This window comes from Uloborus diversus, chromosome 10 (genome assembly GCF_026930045.1).
Source record: "Uloborus diversus isolate 005 chromosome 10, Udiv.v.3.1, whole genome shotgun sequence".
NCBI classification, from domain to species: Eukaryota; Metazoa; Arthropoda; class Arachnida; order Araneae; family Uloboridae; genus Uloborus; species Uloborus diversus.
Window position 1 is genome coordinate 72454188 of NC_072740.1, and position 20397 is coordinate 72474584.

The 20397-nt window shown below is 32.9% G+C and overlaps 1 protein-coding gene across 5 annotated transcripts in view; it reads right to left on the reverse strand.

Annotated features, from left to right (window-relative positions):
* LOC129231210 (protein timeless-like) overlaps positions 1-20397 on the reverse strand; it is a 129498-nt gene that overhangs the window by 46065 nt on the left and 63036 nt on the right. For all 5 annotated transcript variants that reach the window (XM_054865463.1, XM_054865462.1, XM_054865464.1 and 2 more), the window contains 8 exons: positions 18027-18928; positions 16936-17005; positions 15345-15457; positions 15136-15252; positions 12625-12731; positions 11489-11678; positions 7863-7925; positions 450-585 (listed from right to left, as the gene is read on the reverse strand). In XM_054865463.1, coding sequence (XP_054721438.1) covers positions 450-585; positions 7863-7925; positions 11489-11678; positions 12625-12731; positions 15136-15252; positions 15345-15457; positions 16936-17005; positions 18027-18928 — 1698 coding nt within the window. The remainder of the gene's footprint in view (positions 1-449; positions 586-7862; positions 7926-11488; positions 11679-12624; positions 12732-15135; positions 15253-15344; positions 15458-16935; positions 17006-18026; positions 18929-20397) is intronic.

Consider the following 20397-nt stretch of genomic DNA (forward strand, 5'->3'; position numbering starts at 1 on the left):
GAATGGCATAGCACTTTTTTTCCTTCATCGTCTGCGTTAAGTTTTCTTTAAACCTGATGAAAAAATCAAGATAAATTAAGAACTTAAAACTGTGCCTATTAACCCCGATTACATATTAAAAAACTAAGAGAACTGGATATATGAGTGTTTTCTTTTTTTTTTTTTTTGAAAACAGCAAAAAAAAAAAAAAAAGAGCTTTTTTCCTTACAAAATTATTGCGTTTTTGTAATTATCAAATTATAGTGTGTTCTTAGCAACATTTTTAGCTTCCTTACTCAGCCCTTTTGCAGTTTGAAAATATATCTTAAACTTAGTAATAAATATATTATACAGTTCAAAAAAAAATTTTTTTTTTCTGTTTTAGCTTCTACATAATCAGTTTAAATTTTTTGATCCCAGAGTAACATTAAACGCTTCAGTAAATCTTAGTACTTTTGAAAATAACTCACGTGGTCCAACTCTACATCATTCTGGAGAAGATCGGAAAATGACTTTAATATTGAAGGATCAAGTAGTAAATGAGAAGAATTAACATCCCCTGCTATGTGGTGAAACATGGTAAATATGCATTCATTCACCATTGAACTATTAAAAAAAGGAAAAAAAAAACTATACATACATATTTATGCAAAGGATCATATATTATTTAAATTTTCACAGTAGGTTTCAATTGACAAAGAAAAACAAAATGCAATCAAAATATTTACAGTTTAGCTTAAAACTATGCACGAAATTGGGTCGTTAATAGAAACATAAAACAAAGTTAGATAATACACATACGAGGGAACGTTAGTTCATGTACCTTCCATTTATGCATATTAATTATAAAACTAGGAAATCGCCCATCAAGTTATGACGGGTGAAAATTCTTTCTACGTTTGTACAAAGCAATTGCCTGTTCGATGATATTTTGGTAGTTGAAATTTTAATCCTAACTCCAGTGGATTAACCCTAAACTCCAGTAGATAGCGTTCATTGTTGACCACTTTTTCGTTTCTTCATTCTCTTAAAATTAAGTTACTGGATCCCGTTCAGATTTGTAAAATAAAGCATTTCCCCTACATGTCAAACATTACCAAAAAATATTATCAAATTATCATGCTGTGGCGCGAGTTTCATTCTTGATGATGTCAGCGTTACTAATATAGTGTTACTATTAAATATATGAAGACTGCAGCTGAACACAAGCATGTATTGTAAATAAAATCTGATAAATGTCCACATTCATCGGTGAATTTCGATATTCACATAACAAAGACACCTGTGAAGAACCTAATATTTTCAGTGAATCACCGATAAAAGACAACACTCCAATTTCGGTCCTTTACAGCTGCTGAACAAAAGTTTGCAAGTAAACTCAAAATTGTTGAATTTGTTTTCATCATAACTTAACAAAAATTAAAAAAAAAAAAAAAAAAAAAAACTTTTTTTACTGATTAAAACAACTAATTAAAACAAAATAATACAAAAAAAGTACATAATTTTTTCCAGCAGTGTAAATGATTTCCAGAATTTAAGAGTTGTAAGTTTTATTACAGAAAGTACTGCACAAAGTTATACGTTTAGTATAATTTTCTCACTTTAGATGCAACAGTTGAATAACTTTGCTAGCACAATAGTGTTGAATCTGCCTTTACTTCAGTTGTTCTTGAAAGAGGGACTAAGTACTTTTTTTATTAAATTTATTTACACTACTTACAAATAAGTTGCAGTTGCTGAAGCAATTAAGAAAATGCCTTTAAAATATCGTGAATACAATGGTAAACACGTATTTACTTTCAAATATGATAAAACACAAACACAAAAATCCCAACTAAAACACCATGTAGGCAACAGAACCACTCAACAGAATAAAAAAATACTCACAGCCAACTGAAAATCATAGCTATTACTGAGTAACTAATATCGGTGCAGCTGTATTTATACCCTTTAAAGAATATACGGCAATATTCCAGTAAATTCTAAAGTTATCTACATGGTTCGAAATGTCGGCAAGTTTGTCGACGTTTGGCAATTCCTTCCGAAAATTGACACACAAATTAGTTACCATAATGAAGCCATCTTGGCAATATAGCTTTGAATTCTTGTCGATCTCATGGAACTCCATTTTAAAATAGTTACAAAGTAGGTAAAGCATACAAGTAATGCCTTAAAAGTAAGGTAATTTTAAGTGAAAACTAATGGAATAAATGCCAAATTTAGCAAGGTTACGACAAATTATGCACATAAGAACAGAAAAAAAAACTATTTACAAAATTTGTAGCAATAATAATACACATGGGAGGAAAATAAGTCCTAAAAAGCAAGAAGGATTTGCACTAGGTATAAACAAAACTTATGACCCATGCACGACCCAGAAAACAAAAATTGGGCCAGTCAATAAATGGAGCTTTATAAAGGTTAGGGAATATTGTATTGTGATAGGGTAAATTTCAGGGCTTTCCTTAGCTCTTTTCAGCTTTGGGTTTTATCTTTCGTCGTATTTCTGTGAATGAAATTCTCTTTACCGTCTATAAGTCACGCGACAAAGATCCTAAGGGTAGTAGAGCAACGGCATAATAATAAAAGTTATGGTTTTTAAAAAAAGTAGAAATTACAATTTTTTTGAGCTCATTGCTTTGTGGATTGATCATTTTAAGTCCCATTTCAGCTATGAGTTCTCCTAAAGGAGACCCGTTAGAATCAGCATTTGACTCTTCTTGAAGGATTACATAGAAGGGGAAGCTACTGTTGCAAAATGACTGAAAATTTGTCTGGGATGGATCACTAGTGACAGTGAAAGTGAAAATCGCTTTGATTTCTGCATATACCAGTGCCGGATTAAGCCAGCGCGGGGCCCGTAGCAAATGTTTCCAAGGGCCCTCGTTTTTACATGATATAGTAAAAAATTGTGCACTTCTTCATGGATACGGGAGGTGAATTTATAACACGCATGAATACATAAATATGGATATGATTTTAGAGCTTTACGAGGGTTATAACCCTTTTTCAACTTATATTGCCCCTCGTCTTTCCTATCACTACATGTTTTTAGTTTTAAATTCCAAAAACGCAATTTTTGGACGATATATTAAAAAAGATGGGGGGGGAGGTTCGGGGGCTTGCCCCCGAAAAATTTTTGATATTTCGATTCTGAAAACTCATTTCTAACGACTTCTGATGACATTTGGAAGAGAGAAGGTTCAGAGTTCCTTATTAGGAGATTTTTTGAAACTGAAGTTAAAAAACGCGATTGCATCCCATCTTAGTTAAAATTAAAGGGAAAAATTTGGATTTACAGCGGCACTCTCCATGCAATTTTTAAAATTGAAATCTTAAAGAAAACCTTTGATTATCTTTAATGATGTTGTAGAGAGAGAGGGGTGTCCAAGGAAGCCCCATTGGAAAATTTTTAAATTTATTACCCATTATTAATCTAAAAACACAGTTTTAGGTAGAACATTTTTAGACTCTAAAATGGTAATTTTATACGATTTTTGCTGAGTTTGGGGTGAGGTGGGGAGTTCACGAAAGTCATCCCCTGGAGATTTCTTGAAATCGAAGTGTTGAAAACGTGATTGTAGGCCATCGCTGGTTACGTTTAGTATGGGATGGAGTTCAGGCACTCTACAACGCAACCCGGAAAATTTACAAAATTGAGGCCTTAAAAGTACATTTTAGCCCATTGTTAACAATGTTGGAGGGGGAGTGGAACAATCCCAAAGAAATTTTTTGAAATTATAGTCCAAAATACGCAATTTTAGACCACCTTAGATGATATTATAGGAAGGGATCGAGCTTGGGATTTCACCCATGGACATTTTCAAAACTTGAAGTTCCAGAAAGCAGTTTTAGCGGGTTTCCGATTATGTTAAATAATTTTATCCCTAAAATTATCTGAAATTTAAGTTCGAATAAAAAAGTTTTCAACTACCTTTGGTGATGCAAAAGAAATCGGTTTGGTTCAGGGCATTGGCGACAGCTTTTTAGTTCCCTCCCATACAGAGGAAAAAAGTTAAAAACGAGATTTAAAATCTTTCTTCTACACATAATCATTTTAGTTCTTCAACAAATTATACTCTATTAACAATTTATTTATTTTGCTCAGCATACGTGTGAACAGTCAAAGAATCTTTTCTTCTCTCATGTCATGATCTCTTAATTTTGTTCCTTGTAGTGTCGCGGGCGGCAATTTTTGAGGGCGATAAACTGACATGAAGTTAAGCGACCAAAGAGTTTAGGATGACTAATTATTACCTTTTCAGGACACCAATTTCGAAAGCTTTAAGACGAAAGACACTTTCAAACATTTTCTGGATGGTAACCCTTTCCTCCTTGTCTAATATCGCCCAAAGACTGTTTTTAGGATTTGTGCTTGGGGAATTTCAAAATCCTCCTTCTCCTACGTTCCCCTCAAAAAATTGCTTAAAGTTGCATTTTAGGCACTAAATTTCAAAGAGAATCCTTGAACCGTCTCGATTAAAAAAAAATTATAGCCACCTATTTCCCTAGCTTATCACCATTCGGAGGAAATGATCCAAACCACCACTCTTTACCTAAAGTTAGAACTAAAGATAGCATGCGTCTTGAAGATTCCAGTTTCCAACATTTTGTGAAGCAAATCCGTATCCCCCCCTCCCAAAGATAGCCCGATAACATTTCCAGTGATAATCCAAAATCGCGATTTGAAAATTTAAATCGGAACTTTTTCCGACTCCTCATCTCTTTCTCTAAACTTCTCACATAGCTTTAAACTTTGTTTTCAGCTATATTATAGGTATATCCCTAGAACCCTTTCTTCCCAAAGATAGCTTGAAATTGACTTCAGTTTTGAACACAATTTCAGGAAAGAACCCCATCCCCTTTCCTCTACTCTAATCAAGCAGCCTAAATTTGCTTTTTTTAGGCTTGAACAGCTGAAATTTTCAGGAAGGATCCCTAAATCCCTTAAATTTAATAAAATACCTTTTTGAAAAAAAAATCTAAAAAAAAAAAAAAATCTCCCCCTATTATCCGTTCTCCTAAAACTACCAAACATTGCCTAAAATTATAATTTTTAGATCAGTTTTTAAAATTTTCTGACCCAACTGAGCTTTTTCTCCTAGCACTAAGAAAGATTAACTAAAATTGCGATTTAAAACCTTAATTAAGAGAAATTTCTGGAGAGCAATCAGCGATCCCCCACATCCCCTTCGTGCTTCCTCTGACGTGACTAAAGATAGTGTTACCTACCGTCTCTAAATGACGCAAAAAGCCCCCCCCCCCTCCCGCCTTCCTCTCTGCACCGATGATACTGGTCAGCATGGTATTATTCCATAACGAGTCTGCGCTTTAATGAAAAATATAAAATTTTTAATTTGCCTGAACACTTAGAAAAGTTAGATCTAAATAGAAAAATGTAAACGGGTAAAAGTACGGAAAATTAGTTTTTTCTGGAATTTTTTTTCTCATGGCGCGGGGCCCGTAGCATTTGCTACTTCTGCTCTATGGCTAATCCGGCCCTGGCATATACATAGCAAGTCGTAACTCGCAGCAGAAACTAGACCACAAAAGGATATAAGACGCCTATAGAACAGAATGCATGCACGTTTGTAGGCCTGCATTCAATGTCGTGTCGACTAGTGTTTAATATTGTACAAGAAGTTAAACTTTGTCATTTTTCCGCGCCGAAATAGTTTTATTTTTTATATTGATACTTGGATAAGTTTAAGAAGTCATCTAGACAAGTTTGTAGACAGAATTATACAGTGTAGGAATTTTATTATTCTTCAGCATTTTACTTCACCATATACACTGGTGGACAATTGCTAAGGACGGATTCCAATGGGCTATGTCGCGCGTAAAAAAGTAAGTGCAATTCGATGGCAAGTGAAATAAACTAATGCCAGAACTTTAGAACATTGCAATGACAGATAATTTATTGTGCTCTAAAATCCAGAAGGCGTAGAAAAGTGTTTAAAGGACGAAACGGTCATTTTGGGCTGAGTAAGTAAACGTGAATAAATGTAATTACCGCCCCCAGGCGTTCCGGCGTAAGAAGTCAATAGGAGATATGGCTACCATGGAGGGCGATGCAAGCTTCCACACGTCTTGTGATGCTTTACACAATATTATCCAGCAGCTGTTGGAGTCACGGATAAGGGTGTCCTTGCTTATTGGAGGACGTTGGCGACCAGCTAGACAGCTCCCCAAAGCATCCGAAACATTTTCGATACATTCAGATCTACAGAACGTGTTGGTCATCCGAAGGGTTGAATATTTTGAGTGAGCTAGACACTCCTGGACGGCGATTGTTAATGACATGTTACGTTGCCATCCGAGAAAACGAATTTATCGCCCGCAGCGCCTCAGAACACGTGAGCATGAGGCATTAGAACAACATTAATGCACCACTAGCCGTCATAGTCTTGTTTGGAGGCACACGAGCGACGTACGTCCATTGATCATAATCCTACCCGAACCATGACACAACTTGTAGGATACTAGTCCTTTTCCCTAGTAAAATGTAAGTTCGTCAACTGATTCTTTCTTGTCAAACTTCGCTCACTCGTCCAATCCTTTAGATCGCTTATCAGCACTATCACGTAACCAGTAACGTCTTGAGTCTAAAATTTGCATACTCACAAGACGTCTTGCTGTATCCCGAACTTAAGCTAATTTTCATATTTCCTTGCCTTCCGTTGTGTTGTTGTTAACGCTGCTGCTGCCATTTGTCCTTAGCAATTGTTCACCAGTGTACTATGTAGTCAAACCTCGTTATCGCGACTCCCGGATTTCACGACACTCCGGATGTCACGTCACCTTTTCAAAGTTCCGAACTTATGCCATATAATTTTAATGTTAAGTGGCTTCGGATTTTACGATACGATAGTTTTTTTTTCGTGCAACTCCGGTTACGACGACGCTTCGAGCTACGCAGACTGGGTCAAATATTTCTTTGCAATTGAAAAATTTTCAGTAAAATAATGAAGACATCTGAAAATGTTTGTTGTAGGAACTTAGAACTTCGGACTCTGACAAGAGATTTGACTAGCCATGACGCCTCGAGAATAGTGGGGGGCGAGTAGCTAAGTTTTGAAAGATACAGATTTCAGACTTTGAAAAGAGGGACAAAAGAAATAAATTCAAAGCAGGTGGATTGTAGTACTGGACGAGGGAAACAGCAAGAGAAGAGAAAGAGTATAGCTACGTTAAACTGTAGGTGGTCACAACAAGCTTTTCCCATGAGAGAAAAATAGACAAGGGGCTAATCATTAGATTGAAAAGGGACACACAACTCTTAAAGTGGATAAATGGATCAAAAAGGGTTTTTCCACCTTCAGGTGGGGTTTAGCCGTCAAAATCTAATCAAATTGCGGACAAAAGTGAAGAGTTTTCAATTGGTTTCTTTCTTGCTGGTAATTTCGTGGAAGAAGGAGTGTGACAAATATTATTCAAAAATTTTAAATATTTTATTGGAAAGTATTGTAGAATTGAAAAAAAAAAAAAAAAGGTGAAGGGTTTTATTTTTTTAAATAATTTTTATTATATATTACCAATAATTCAAATTTACTTTAGTTAAATCTAATTAAAAACATTTAAACAGTATTAATTTCTTCATTAAATCTGATTTTATGGTAAACTAATGTTTAATTATGAATTTTTGAAACTATTCCGGTTATGACGTCGCTCCGGCTACGACGACACTTTGTTGACAGTCCCAAAGGTGTCGTGATAACGAGGTTCGACTGTATACCAATCACACCGTACAAAAGAACTCTCCATTATTTAGACAGTTAAGTAATGAAAATCCACACTGCGTGTATAACTAATGGTTAATATCTTCATTGAGATATGTCGACAATTTCAGTATCTAATAATAATAACTTTCAAACAGTTTTTACCTGTTGGTTCTGAAATTCTGCAAAAGCTTCCCATAGCATTTCATAATTGTAGGAGTAGAAAATCTGCAAGAATATAAATAGCATTTCAGCATTTAATAATTCTTTGCATGATAATCTCACATTGCTATTTATAGTTTTAGTTAAAAGTGTGTTTTGTTCCTCATTACATGATTTTTTAATATTTTTCTTAAATATTTTAATGTTCAAGAGCTTTTACACAAAAGGGTTAAAGATTTCCATCTTCAACAAATAATACAATGGCAATACAGTAAGCAACCTCCTCTTCATTGTAAGTAAAAATATCCACATGGATGCATTTTTTTTTTTTAAACCGTACAGCTGTCCTCTATTTTTAACATAGTCATCTTGCACATTCAAGCATTTGTCAGCGTTTTTCCAACTCTGATTCCTTCCACAGAAAGTCAGCCACCAGCAAATTAAATCAGTTGGTCACAACCTTTTGGTGTTTTTAAAGTTCTGACTTCCTAACAATTTCTTAGTGTGAGTGAGCAGATGATAATCAGCGAAGTTCTGTCTGTAAGGGGAATGATTAAAAACGTTCGATTTGAATTGGCGAAGAGGTTTAGCGTTCACCAAGTATTGTGATACTGAGCGTTGTCATGCAGAAACAGAACCATAGATGTCACCGCTGTGATTTCTTAGCGGGAGTTTAAACAACAGCTCTTATTTGAGGTTATAACCAGTATAAGCGAGGTCGACCGCCGCACTCAGCCGTGCGGGGGGCCCGCTACGCGGACCCCCCGGACGGTGGAACCTAAGGCCTACGGCTAAGAGGTGGGGTGCGTGCGGAGAAAAGTATAAGCGAGGTGGGGCAAAGCTCTAAGAGAATTGAATCCCAGATTGCTTGATGCAACAATGGTTAAGTTCCAATCACTAATATTAGCGCCAAGCCACAACAGAAATTAGTTTGGGAGTTGCGCCCATGTTTAGTGAAAACGAGGCCCCTAATAACTAAAAAAGTAAAGAAAAAACGAAATAATTACAAGAAATCTATTCAAATGAAACTGTGTGTGTAACTATGTTCCTTATACGGTTTTCTGCCTTTCGTTAGGTGTTCACAAATTTCTTCCCGAAAGTACTTGATGTATGGAGATAGTCATAAAAAAGTTTCAGAAATTCATCAGCTCAAATTTTAATTTGGGAGCCATTAAATAGGAATAAATATTCGCATTTTTACAATCTCTAAATAGTATTTAAAAAACAAAATCCCCAATTCTAACACTAAATTAAATTTGTTACTAGTTCTTCTGACAGCTAAAACAAGTGAAATTAATTGCTTTATGACCTAAAATCTAGAATCGCCAGAGTTCTAGACCTGTGTATAAAGTTGTTTGTAATGGAAAACCATTAAAACTAAATAACATGTGCTTAGGTTGTTGCGATAGTTATTTTTCTCGAAAAAGTTATTGCACTCATATATTGTTTTTTATGGTGGTTTAGAAATTTAAAATACCTTCAAACTCCGGGAATCGTTAAAAAGTAAAATACTAGAAGGTCAATTTTTTCATCTCCATTATTAAATCGGTATGACGTCAAGAATCTTGCAGTTGCATCACACAATTTCGCTTTAATGATGGAGGAATTGTTAGTCGCAATTATCCATCCCAGTTACTTCAAAGAAGATATAAGCTTCTTATGTTTGAGAAGATAAATTATAAAATATATTTTCTTAAAATTGAAATTCATATAGATAAATTGGATGGTTAAAGAGATAAATTAGAGTGATGTAAACTGATTGATTAGATTTATGTAATACAGTTTTTCTAACAGAGTGCACCACGGAGAATTGATTTTTGATAAATTAAGGAAGGTGCGGTTATTAAAGCATGTCGAATAATAAGACCTAAACAACAAAAATACAATTTAAAATGTTCGTATCCACTCAAGGACGCACTCATAGGTAGTTAACACTGATATACTTGCTTGCAGTGCACTGATATACTTAAGTTGACAATGACGTCACGACGCGTGGAAGAAAAAATCGAATAACAGATAAAACGTCACACATTTCCTAGCTACCTCCCCTATCTTCTTCGCGAATAAGAAGAGGTCGCTACCTGTCGATTAGCTGCTATTGGCTGGCGCGTTTGATTCAAATGGGCGAAATGCTCCTTGCTGCTTTGCTGGTAAAATTTTAAATATTTAACGATTGACAGAAATTATGACAAAAAAAGGTTATGTATGCGTGGGTTTAACTAACTAGTCCGATTTCTAAAGTGAAGAGCGCAATTTCACCCGAATATCAGACAAGGCGCTAGGAACTATTTCTTACGCTTGGCCTCAGCGTATTTCTCCATTGACAAGTAAGCTTGCAGTCGAGTATAGATGGCACTTAATACTGGTCGCGACATGCTGCTCACACTTGTTGCGACCAGTGCGACGCGATTCGTTTTCGCGGAGCGGTTTTGTGCTACACGAATAAAAAAGAGTTCTTTAATGTGGAATATGATTTTTACTGTTTACCTCAGACTCCGATCTTACTGCATCAGAAAAATACTTTTGACCCAGGTGTAGAAAATTCAGTTTTAAACGCAATAGGGGAAAAAATTATAAAATGACCTATTTTTACATTTTTATGACGTTTCGGAAAAGACGTTTTAAAATGCGATCTTACATTTATAAACTTTCCCGACAAAAAGTAAAAAAGCCTATTTTTTCATCTCTAGATATATTGCGGTCAAAACATTTCTCGCGGAAGATACTGTCGTACAAGTATGTACTAAGCACTTAGAATTCAATTTTGGATGATATCCTTATCGGGTCGTATCGGGCGATCCCTTCCGGGTCGTTTGTTCAGATTTTTGCATCGTATCTCAGATCTGTTTACCCTATTCACTACCAGGGCCTGATTACAAGCATACTGGGCCTAGGCCCCTATCCCCCTAAGGGGCCCCAAATTTTTTAAAGAATTATGCATAGTATTAAAACGAATACGAACAAATTACCATACATGTAATATTTTGTAAAATAATTAGTTATTAATTTGAAAAAAATATTCTCAAAGGGGAATTTTTATAAATTCTGCCAGTAGCCGATTTACCATGTCACAATAGTTAGTGGCCCCCATGATCAAAGGGGCCCTAAAAAGGATTCATAAATGCACATGAGAAATAATTGATATAGTTCTATGATAGACAAAGGGTCCTCGAAAAATGTATTCCGATGGGCATCCTACTGCATTCTGCCATAGTCATCAGGGGCAAAATTATTCAGGGCCTTGGGCATCACTTTGAGTTAGTAGGACAGTGTTCACTACAATCAAACTCTAACTTTTATTATGATTAGTACTCAGTTGGTTAACATAAGAAAATAAACTGATCCTATTTCTTCAGCAGGAAGTTGACATAATTTCAATGCATTTTTTTGAATGTTTCGTACCAAAAAGAAGAATTAATTATCATAGGTATTTATGAAACTAAATTGTAAGTACATTTTTGCTTTTATCTGTATCGCAAATTGTACAACACAACATGATCCAAGCATAGATTTATATAGATTAAATGTTAACCTGAATCTAGTTGCGAAGAGAAATTGCTACCAGCTCAGGAACAAAAGTTAGGAGAATCGAGGGTAAATTTAAGGAAGTTTAACGAAATATAACTTACAGTTTCAAGTGTTCCAACGTATCAACTCTTCTAGGCCCCCAGCAAAGTTCGTTATTTCTCTCTGATAAAGTGATGATTTGATGATTGATACTCACAACATCTTCTAAATACCTCTTCATGTTAGTTATTGGGCAATTTTGGAGCAAAAGAAGAGGGATAAGTCTTAGATCTTTAAGTCCAGCAAGCATCCCTAAATTAATGAAGGAGAAAAACGTACAACACTGATGAAATTTAAAGTGACGCTCCATCAGAGATCTTATCAGGATTTTTTTAAAACCAAAACGATTCAAAAACATAACCTGAAACTTCAAGAGAGAATCACTGCATAAAGAGAAAAATGCAGGTAAAAATATTTGAGAAATTTAAGAAAAAAAATGCGTCAGTAAGGGGTCCGGGACACAAAAATCGTCAAATTTTGCATTTTTTATTTTTATTTTTTAATCATTTAAGAAACTTCTCCATTTTTTCCTGCTTAAAAGGACGTTCGAATCTTGTTTCTATCTTAATTAGAACGAAATATTTAATTATTTCTGTTGCATGCATTTAAATATTGTACTTAACTTTAAAACTTTAAATGCGTTTTTCTCTGTGATGCAATATTTTTCCGATTTTTTGCATTCAAACTCTTATAAGTCAAGAGCTGATAAAGATAAAGTAACAAAATTTGGAGCATATCTTTTTCAAACAGTTTACTTTAATTTTTATTCGGCAAATTTGAAAAAAAAAAACTTTTCTGCAAAAAATGTAATTTGCCGATGTTTCCTTATAATATTGCTCGAGAGAGATGAAACCCTGTTATAGAATGCTTTTTGCTAGAGTCTATACACAGAAAATGTCTAATCCAAATGTTTTTTGTATCACATTCATATTTAATAATAAAATTAATTTCAACAATATCAGCAAGACAATCATTTTTTTTTCTTTAGTTCAAAATAATATGAAATTTTTTTGCGAATCTTAAAGAAACGTATTTTTTCGCTAAATATGTTTCTATTATTTTTATAGGGAAACATGAGCGTGTGTATAGACACTTTATTAGTCTATTTTGACACCTTATTTTTATTTATTTATTTATTTATTATTTTTTGAAGTTACAGCGTCATGATGACTTTATTTGCAGAACCAACAATACTTACCACACAAATAATTGAAGAAAATTTTTTCCCTCTGTGAAGTGATCTTTTTTGAGTATATGTCAATTACATGAAGCACCTCTTTTAAAGCTGCCACAATTAAGCTCAAACTAAAACATAAAAGTAAACAATGAAATAATCTTTAGAAAAACTCAAAGAATAGCACATGTATTGTGTCCAAAAAAAAAAAAAAATAAAATAAAATAAAATAAAATAAATAAATAAAACAAAAGTCAATTTTTCAAGTCGCACACCCTTTTATACTTTTTATTTTAAGTCAAAACAATTGTAAAAAAAAGTTTCATATTTTTTGAACAACGTCAACCCGTGCCGACTAGCCTACTTGCTCCTGAAAGTGTGAACCTGCACTGTGTACTAGGCCGAATTGAATAATAATTTTTTTTGGAAGTTTGAAATTTCATGTTGATAAAACGCCTATAGCCTCACATGTACCACAAAAATAGTTATCCAGATCAAAAAGTATTTAGGTGTCCACAAAAGGTCTAAATTTTGTAATTTTCTTCAAAAAATTATTTTTTTTAAATATATTTTTAAAAATGTAAGGCAAATTTGAAGGAGTTATCAAACTGAAAAATATTCACAGTAAAGTCGATAATTAGCGTTGAAGGAAAATTTTTGCTCTCTTGTAATATTTAAATCCTCCACATGGTACTCAAAATATGGATTTTTTTCAATTTTAAGCTAAATTTTTCATTTCAAACATATTACTTTTTTATCATTCATTTCCAAATGTTGATTTAAAAATGTGCTTGCTAATAATTTTTAAACTTGATATTGTTTTAAAATGTATATGAAAATTTTTAAAAGATAAATCAAGAAAATCGATTTTTTGAAGAAAATTATAAATTTTAGGCCTCTTGCTGGACGCCTAAGTATGTTTTTAATTTGGATAAATATTTTCGTGGTACATTTGAGGCTGACGTTTTATCAGCATGAAAATTCGAACTCCTCCCTCGCCCCCTTTTTTTTATTCGGCCTAGAACACATGGCTGCTACATTTTCAGGCGCAAGTCGGCACGGGTTGCCGTTGTTCAAATACATGAAACTTTTTATGCAATAGGGTTGTTTCTTTCAGTCAAAAGTACTACTTTTAGTTACTGAAATTGATAGAAAAAGCAAAAAAAAAAAAAAAGACATGGAGGGAGAAAAACTTACATTTTCCCTATGCTTAATTTGTAATTATTTTTTTAAAATATCCGATTTTGAAAACAAGGCGTGGTCTTTATGATGTCAGAAATGATGTACTTTTCCGTATCTTTCTACCGCGGTTCCACGTTATGATAATCAAGAAGCGAATTAAATATTGCGCTCTACGCTTGCTATCAACCATATCGTTGCCAGTACTCGTGAGTAAAGATGATAATTAAATATTACACTCCGTGAATGGCATCAGTGAATGGCATTTCATTATTTGTTATGTCATCGGCAAAAGCGTAAACAATAAAAACGCACCGATTAAAATAATTTAAAAAAAATATTAAACGTAGTCAAATTATTTAAAAAATGGTCAGATCCTATGTTTTTAAACAACACGCTCTTTCAGAAAAAAAAAAAGACTTTCAAAATTTTGGAAACGACCCCATTGTTTTGACCTAAAAGGGGAAAAAAAAATAAGAGGGTGTGCGACTTGAAAAATAGACCTCCGTTTTTTTTTTTTTTTTTTCTGGCACACCCTAATGTATATGTTACTATTGTAGGTTTATCGCAATCGGTAACTAACAAATTTTCTAAAATTATTTGGAATAAAAAAGTTGTTGAATGTATGTAAACAAAACAAGTTTTACTTGTGTGGCAATAACATTCTGTTTCTAAAAATTATAACCGAACATTTCTCAAAATTATTTCAGGCAGGACAAGGTTTGATTGTTGCTGTTGTTATACATTTTACAGTTTAGAAGATGTGTCATGTTTTCTTCTGGGAAGTGGAAGCAGAGGTTTTACTCAACTCTTTAGAAAAATTGTGATCGTAGAAACAGTTGAGCAATTTTTTTTTTCAATTTTTTTTTCTTTTTGATAATTCGAGGGTTTTTTTTTTTTTTTTTTTTTTTTTTTTTTTTTTAACGTTGCTGTTTATGCTTTTCCTTCCTATATACTTAAGAAAAATTGCGTTAGTTCGTACAGGCTGCATTTTTATTATACTGTTTAAAGTTACCATCCTAGAGCATGTATCATCTACTTATATAATTTAAAGCATTTACTTCGGACCAATGCAAATAATCCTCCCCCCCCCCAAAAAAAAAGCTCCTTTTGTATTACTCTCATATTCATCAATCAACAAAATTGGAAAAGAACTATTTCTGTTCATAAAATATATTACTATTTATCAACTTCACATAAAGTTGCTATTGAATACTTCTAAATCCTTCAGATTATTTAAATACATATTTTTTTAGTGTTTAAATTAATTAACATTATTGAAAATGTATTATTGGGAAAAAACGCAATGTTAATGTGGGGAAAATGCAAATTATTCACAAAAGGAAAATAACTTACTGAACAGCTATATACTTTGCTAATTTTACATTTGTTTTCGAGTGCAGCTCCATATTTTCAGAAGTTGCGACACATTCATGTACCAGAAAACTGATGATATCAATAGAAAGAATATCACTGAAAAGTAAAATATTGAATTAATAATTAAGTGAATTTTCAATGCATTTTCTTAAATGAATATTTTCAAAATTTTTTAATTAAAGTATCACCTTAAATGATCATAGTTTAGGTGAACAGCTGCAGCAAGGTGCACGAAATAATTGAATATCCAGAAAAAGAGCGACTTATCAATAGTCTCGAAACTTTCTTCAATAATCAATTTCTAAAAACATAAAAATAGTTAAGTGAATAAAATATAACAGGAAAAATTTGAATTACAATAAGACAAAATATTTTAATGTCTCAAAAAACAAAATATTGTGAAAGAGATGAATTCATATGTTTTATCTTCATAAAAATCTTCACGTGAAAAAATTATAAAGCTCAAGCATTTGAAATAAATGTATGTTTAGCTCTGCATTAACGCGTTTGCAAATTCTGCGACTGCACACAGGATGAAAAAATTAAAACAAGAATGTGAAACACCAAAAAGGTATTTTGGATAACATTTTTCATCACTAAATTGTTGCATTACAATAATATACTGACGACTTTTCAGACGTTTGCTGAAATGTTGCATGATTGTGCAATTGCTGAAGTGATATAAAGCAATTTAATCAGAGTACGTTTCAAAAGTTTCCCAGTCTATATATTTTTTTTCTGACACAAATTACATTAAACATTGTTGCTCTTTCGCCTAGTCACCACGAACATACTCACACAAATTTTCTAGTATAACTATAACTTCGATTTAACGATTTCTTCAATTCAATGATACATTTCACTAGTCCGTATTTAACTGCATTGAACGTATATGCTCCTCGATTTAACGATTTCCTCAATTCAATGATACATTTCACTGGTCTGTATTTAACTGCATTGAACGTATATGCTCCTCGATTTAACGATTTCCTCAATTCAATGATACATTTCACTGGTCTGTATTTAACTGCATTGAACGTATATGCTCCTCGATTTAACGATTTCCTCAATTCAATGATACATTTCACTGGTCTGTATTTAACTGCATTGAACGTATATGCTCCTCGATTTAACAATTTCCTCGATTCAATGATACATTTCACTGGTCTGTATTTAACTGCATTGAACGTATATGCTCCTCGATTTAACGATAACTTTTTCGAGCTCCTTGACAATCGTTAAATCGGGGTTATATTACTCGCAAATAAAATCTTCTAAAACTTTGTAACATTTTCTCAGCGAAAAGTTTTGAAGTATGTATTTATAAACATTTAATGTGTCAAAAAATATTCGAAACCGATTTATACCAACTTGGACATCAAGAAATATTCCATTGATAAATTCCAGAAGATAATCAACATCTCCATCAACTATATTTTTGTTTAAATGAACAAAATTTATGAACAGAAAATAATATAACGTTCCATTTTTTTTTCTTTTGAAATATAATACGTGACATTGTCAAGAAACATTTAATTCGGAAAATTTATTACTTTGAATCACTCTTTTATTCGCTACTTTCAATGCTAAAGTAAAAAGAAAAAATCATATTTTTATAATTAAACTTATTTTAAACCAGCTGAAACACTAGATTAAATAAAATCTTGAACTAGGTTCCTTAAAAACAGCCACAACATTTCATTCTTGAAAATTCCATGAAGAAATTGAAAATACAATTTCAAAAATTTACAAAATAAAAAGATGTAAACTTTTGCGTACCTTTATGTCCATAATTAGTTGAGAAAAACCACTGTGCATGAAACTCATTGTAAATTCCTTCAAAACATTCCTTTAAAGTAAAACATATGTATATATACATATATATTCATAAAGAACAGGTATGGAGTATAACACGAAAGAAATGATTTTCTATAATATTTAAGTATATATCTAACTAGCTGTTTCGCACGGCTTTGCACTGTGTACCTCAAAAATAAAAGCTATGTCAAGTGACACATGTTCAACAATCAGGCTTCAATTACAGAAACAAAAATACCGTAAAATTTCCCGTTAAAATAATCATTCTTAAAGAAAGAAAACGGGAAATCAAAAATTCCCGAATACATTAAACGCAACGTGCCATTTATACAACTAAAATCCTTGATTATCTTCTGCAGGCAGACAAAAAAAAATAATAATTAATAAAATAAAATAAATAAATAAATTTAAAAAAAAGAAGAAGGAGATAAATCGCCAAATAATAATCAAAAGGGGAAATTTTTACCTCAAAATAAAAACAAATGCTATTTAGTCGCAGCCGAGGAAAAAAAAGTGGCAACCTTCTGAACGCTAATTTAAAATGAGCGCGCCAACGACAGTTTTCCGATATGGAAATAATGTTTCATTAGACTTAAAAATGCTTTTAAATATTTTGCCGGTGACTTTGCAGCTTCGTTTTTTCTTTTCTTTTCTTTTTTTTTTTTTTTTGAAATTCGAAGGAATTGAATCCATTTTAAGGGTAGTTTTTGCTGGTTTTCGAATCGCGATAGATTTGAACTGATTGGATACTTATTTCGGGTAGAAAGAGCCATAAATGCCATTTTTGGGCCCTAAAATTAAAATTCGAACGGTTCGGTTCTTTTTTGGCGTTCGAAAACCCAACTATGTTCCTTCTCGGGTGCTCAAGTACCTCCCTGCAGAATTTGGTCGATATTCGACGTAAACTGGATTTGTATAGGGAACATACATACACATATATTCTTTGCTTTATTTATATAGATTTGTTTTTTACTCATGCAATATGAAGTTAAAATGAAATGAAATGCTAGATCAACTAATGGATAATTTTTGGCAACTAATAAACACCTTACCTTAAATCATCATCAGATGGGGCAAGTGCTGTTTCATCAAGTAAAGTAAGCATACTATTTCTTTTCTCCAATAGTGGATACCTAAATCTTCTTTTTGAGGATACCAGATTTGCAGAATCCAAACAAATAGAAGGAATACAACCATTACTACGCCTAGGACTTTTACCTCTCCAGAAGACAGGAGGATGGTTCCGGTGCTTTGTATTTTTTATAAGATCTTCATTACTTGAATCACTCTCGAGAATTTTAGGTTGGTTTTGAGCACTTCTCATTTTATGAAGTTTAGAGTTTTTATTTGCTTTTCTATCAGGAAAATTTTCTTCTGATGATTTATCCCGAAAATCAGCTGAACTGCCACCCAGACTCATACTTAGGACAGTATCGTCATCTGTAAGCTCTACCTTCGCAGAATCTTTTGAAAAACAATTACCTTTAATTTTTTTATGAAGAGGTGATTCAGAGCTGCTTGAGCTTTCTGGGTAATTTTCATTTTGATCATAATTGCTTTTTGACGAAATACGGTGCTTTGTTTTACCAAAAAATACATTTTTAGGAGGTGCAGGGGGAGGAGAAACTTGATTAGTTGATGCTTCATCCTCTTCACTCAACTGCACTTTTTGTAGTTTAGTTTGTATGCCATTATAACAAATAGTACTGTCATTACAGCAAGCTGTAAGTTTCTCCGAAGAATCCATTTCATTATTATTTACAGAATTATCTTCGGATTTATTTAAAGAACTGTCAGATACTGGATATCCAGAATCGCTGGTGTTGATCACTTTACTTGGTTCACTGCTCATTGATGCTGATGAATTTTTTGAACCATCACTTCCTTCATCATCTTCAGAACTATCAGATGGCGAAGAAATCATGCCTAATGCTTGATGAATCTTAGAGACATTCTAATAAAGCATGAAAATATATTAATAAAAAACAAACATAGATTTATAACTATAAGAGGAGAGGTTACAAACTATATTAACTTAGGTAAATACAGTTTTATAAAAAAAATCATTAAGATATGAAAAAATATATTTTTCTCACTAACTGATACTAATATTGCATTACATTGTATTAGTAAAATTCTTGGGATTGTATCAGCAAGAAGTTTAATCCTCAAATTAAATTACATGAAAACAATAGATTAAATACATAGTAAGCTAGCGCAGCAACGCAACACAAAATTTTTCTCAGGGAGCGATTGAATTCATTAACAATCTACATCTACAAGGTGATTTTATTCAACTATCCTTATGAACCGGGTGCTGTGTTGCAGCTAAACGGAGGCTGGAATAATCGACAAATTTGGTACATGGACTATTAAAAGAGATTTTTTTGTTTATAAATGTAAGTAAGGGGGCGCTTAACAAGTACAATTATATCAAAAGAAGTGACAGTTTGAGGCATTCGACAAACGACAGTTCGAGGTGATGGAAACTGGTAGCAATTATTCATGCTGCTTTGTCATTCCGTGTTGGTCACTTCCAAAGCTAAATTTGCTGTTTTTCTGTATAAAGAGAAATTTAGTGGATCTTATTCTCCTTTTGAAATTTATTAGTAGATCTCTGACACAACCTATATACCAAATTTGGTCATAATTCGATCACCCATTTTAGATAAAAGATGTAGTTTGTGCGGGTATCTTAATTTTAACCAGCTTGCGTTCATAAGATTCAGAAAATAATTTTAAAAGTTAACTTAATTATTGCTATTGCTAAAAGATCGTGACTAAACAGCCCAGCTATTTTGGTCACGTGGATACCTTTACGATGACTATAAATTATCTAGTCCCAACCCCAGTCAGTAATTAAAAAAGGTATTTCGTTAATTTGAAACAAATAAAATTAAAAAAAAAAAAGTGGGATTTTCATTTGAGCAATATTTTGTTCAATATTCTCCAACCCAAATATTAAATAGAAGCATAAAATGTTTTCAAATAAATATAGAATATTTTCTACCAGACAAAACATCGCTATTTTCAAACTCTTTTAGCTAAGAATAACATCGCATTTAATATGTATTTTAACTGACTCTTTGCGCTCATTTTATAATGATCAACGTATCATGACGAAGCACAAGTTTTGCAGTAAGAACTGCATTCACTAGCTTATGATATACGAACAACCATTTTCTCTAGAAAAAAGACATAGACATAGGTAAAAAAATAGCAAACGAGCTGATGTGTGCATCACATGACTTCCTTTTACTCCAATTTAATGTCATTTCCCTATTATTGGCAATTTTAATGTGATTCAATTGTTTACTCTCTGAATATCACCAACGATGGCCAAATCGAAACCAAAATTTAAAAAAAATCACCATATTTGTCGCCAAGTTGGCGACAAAACTTGGCGACCAAAAGACTGGCGAT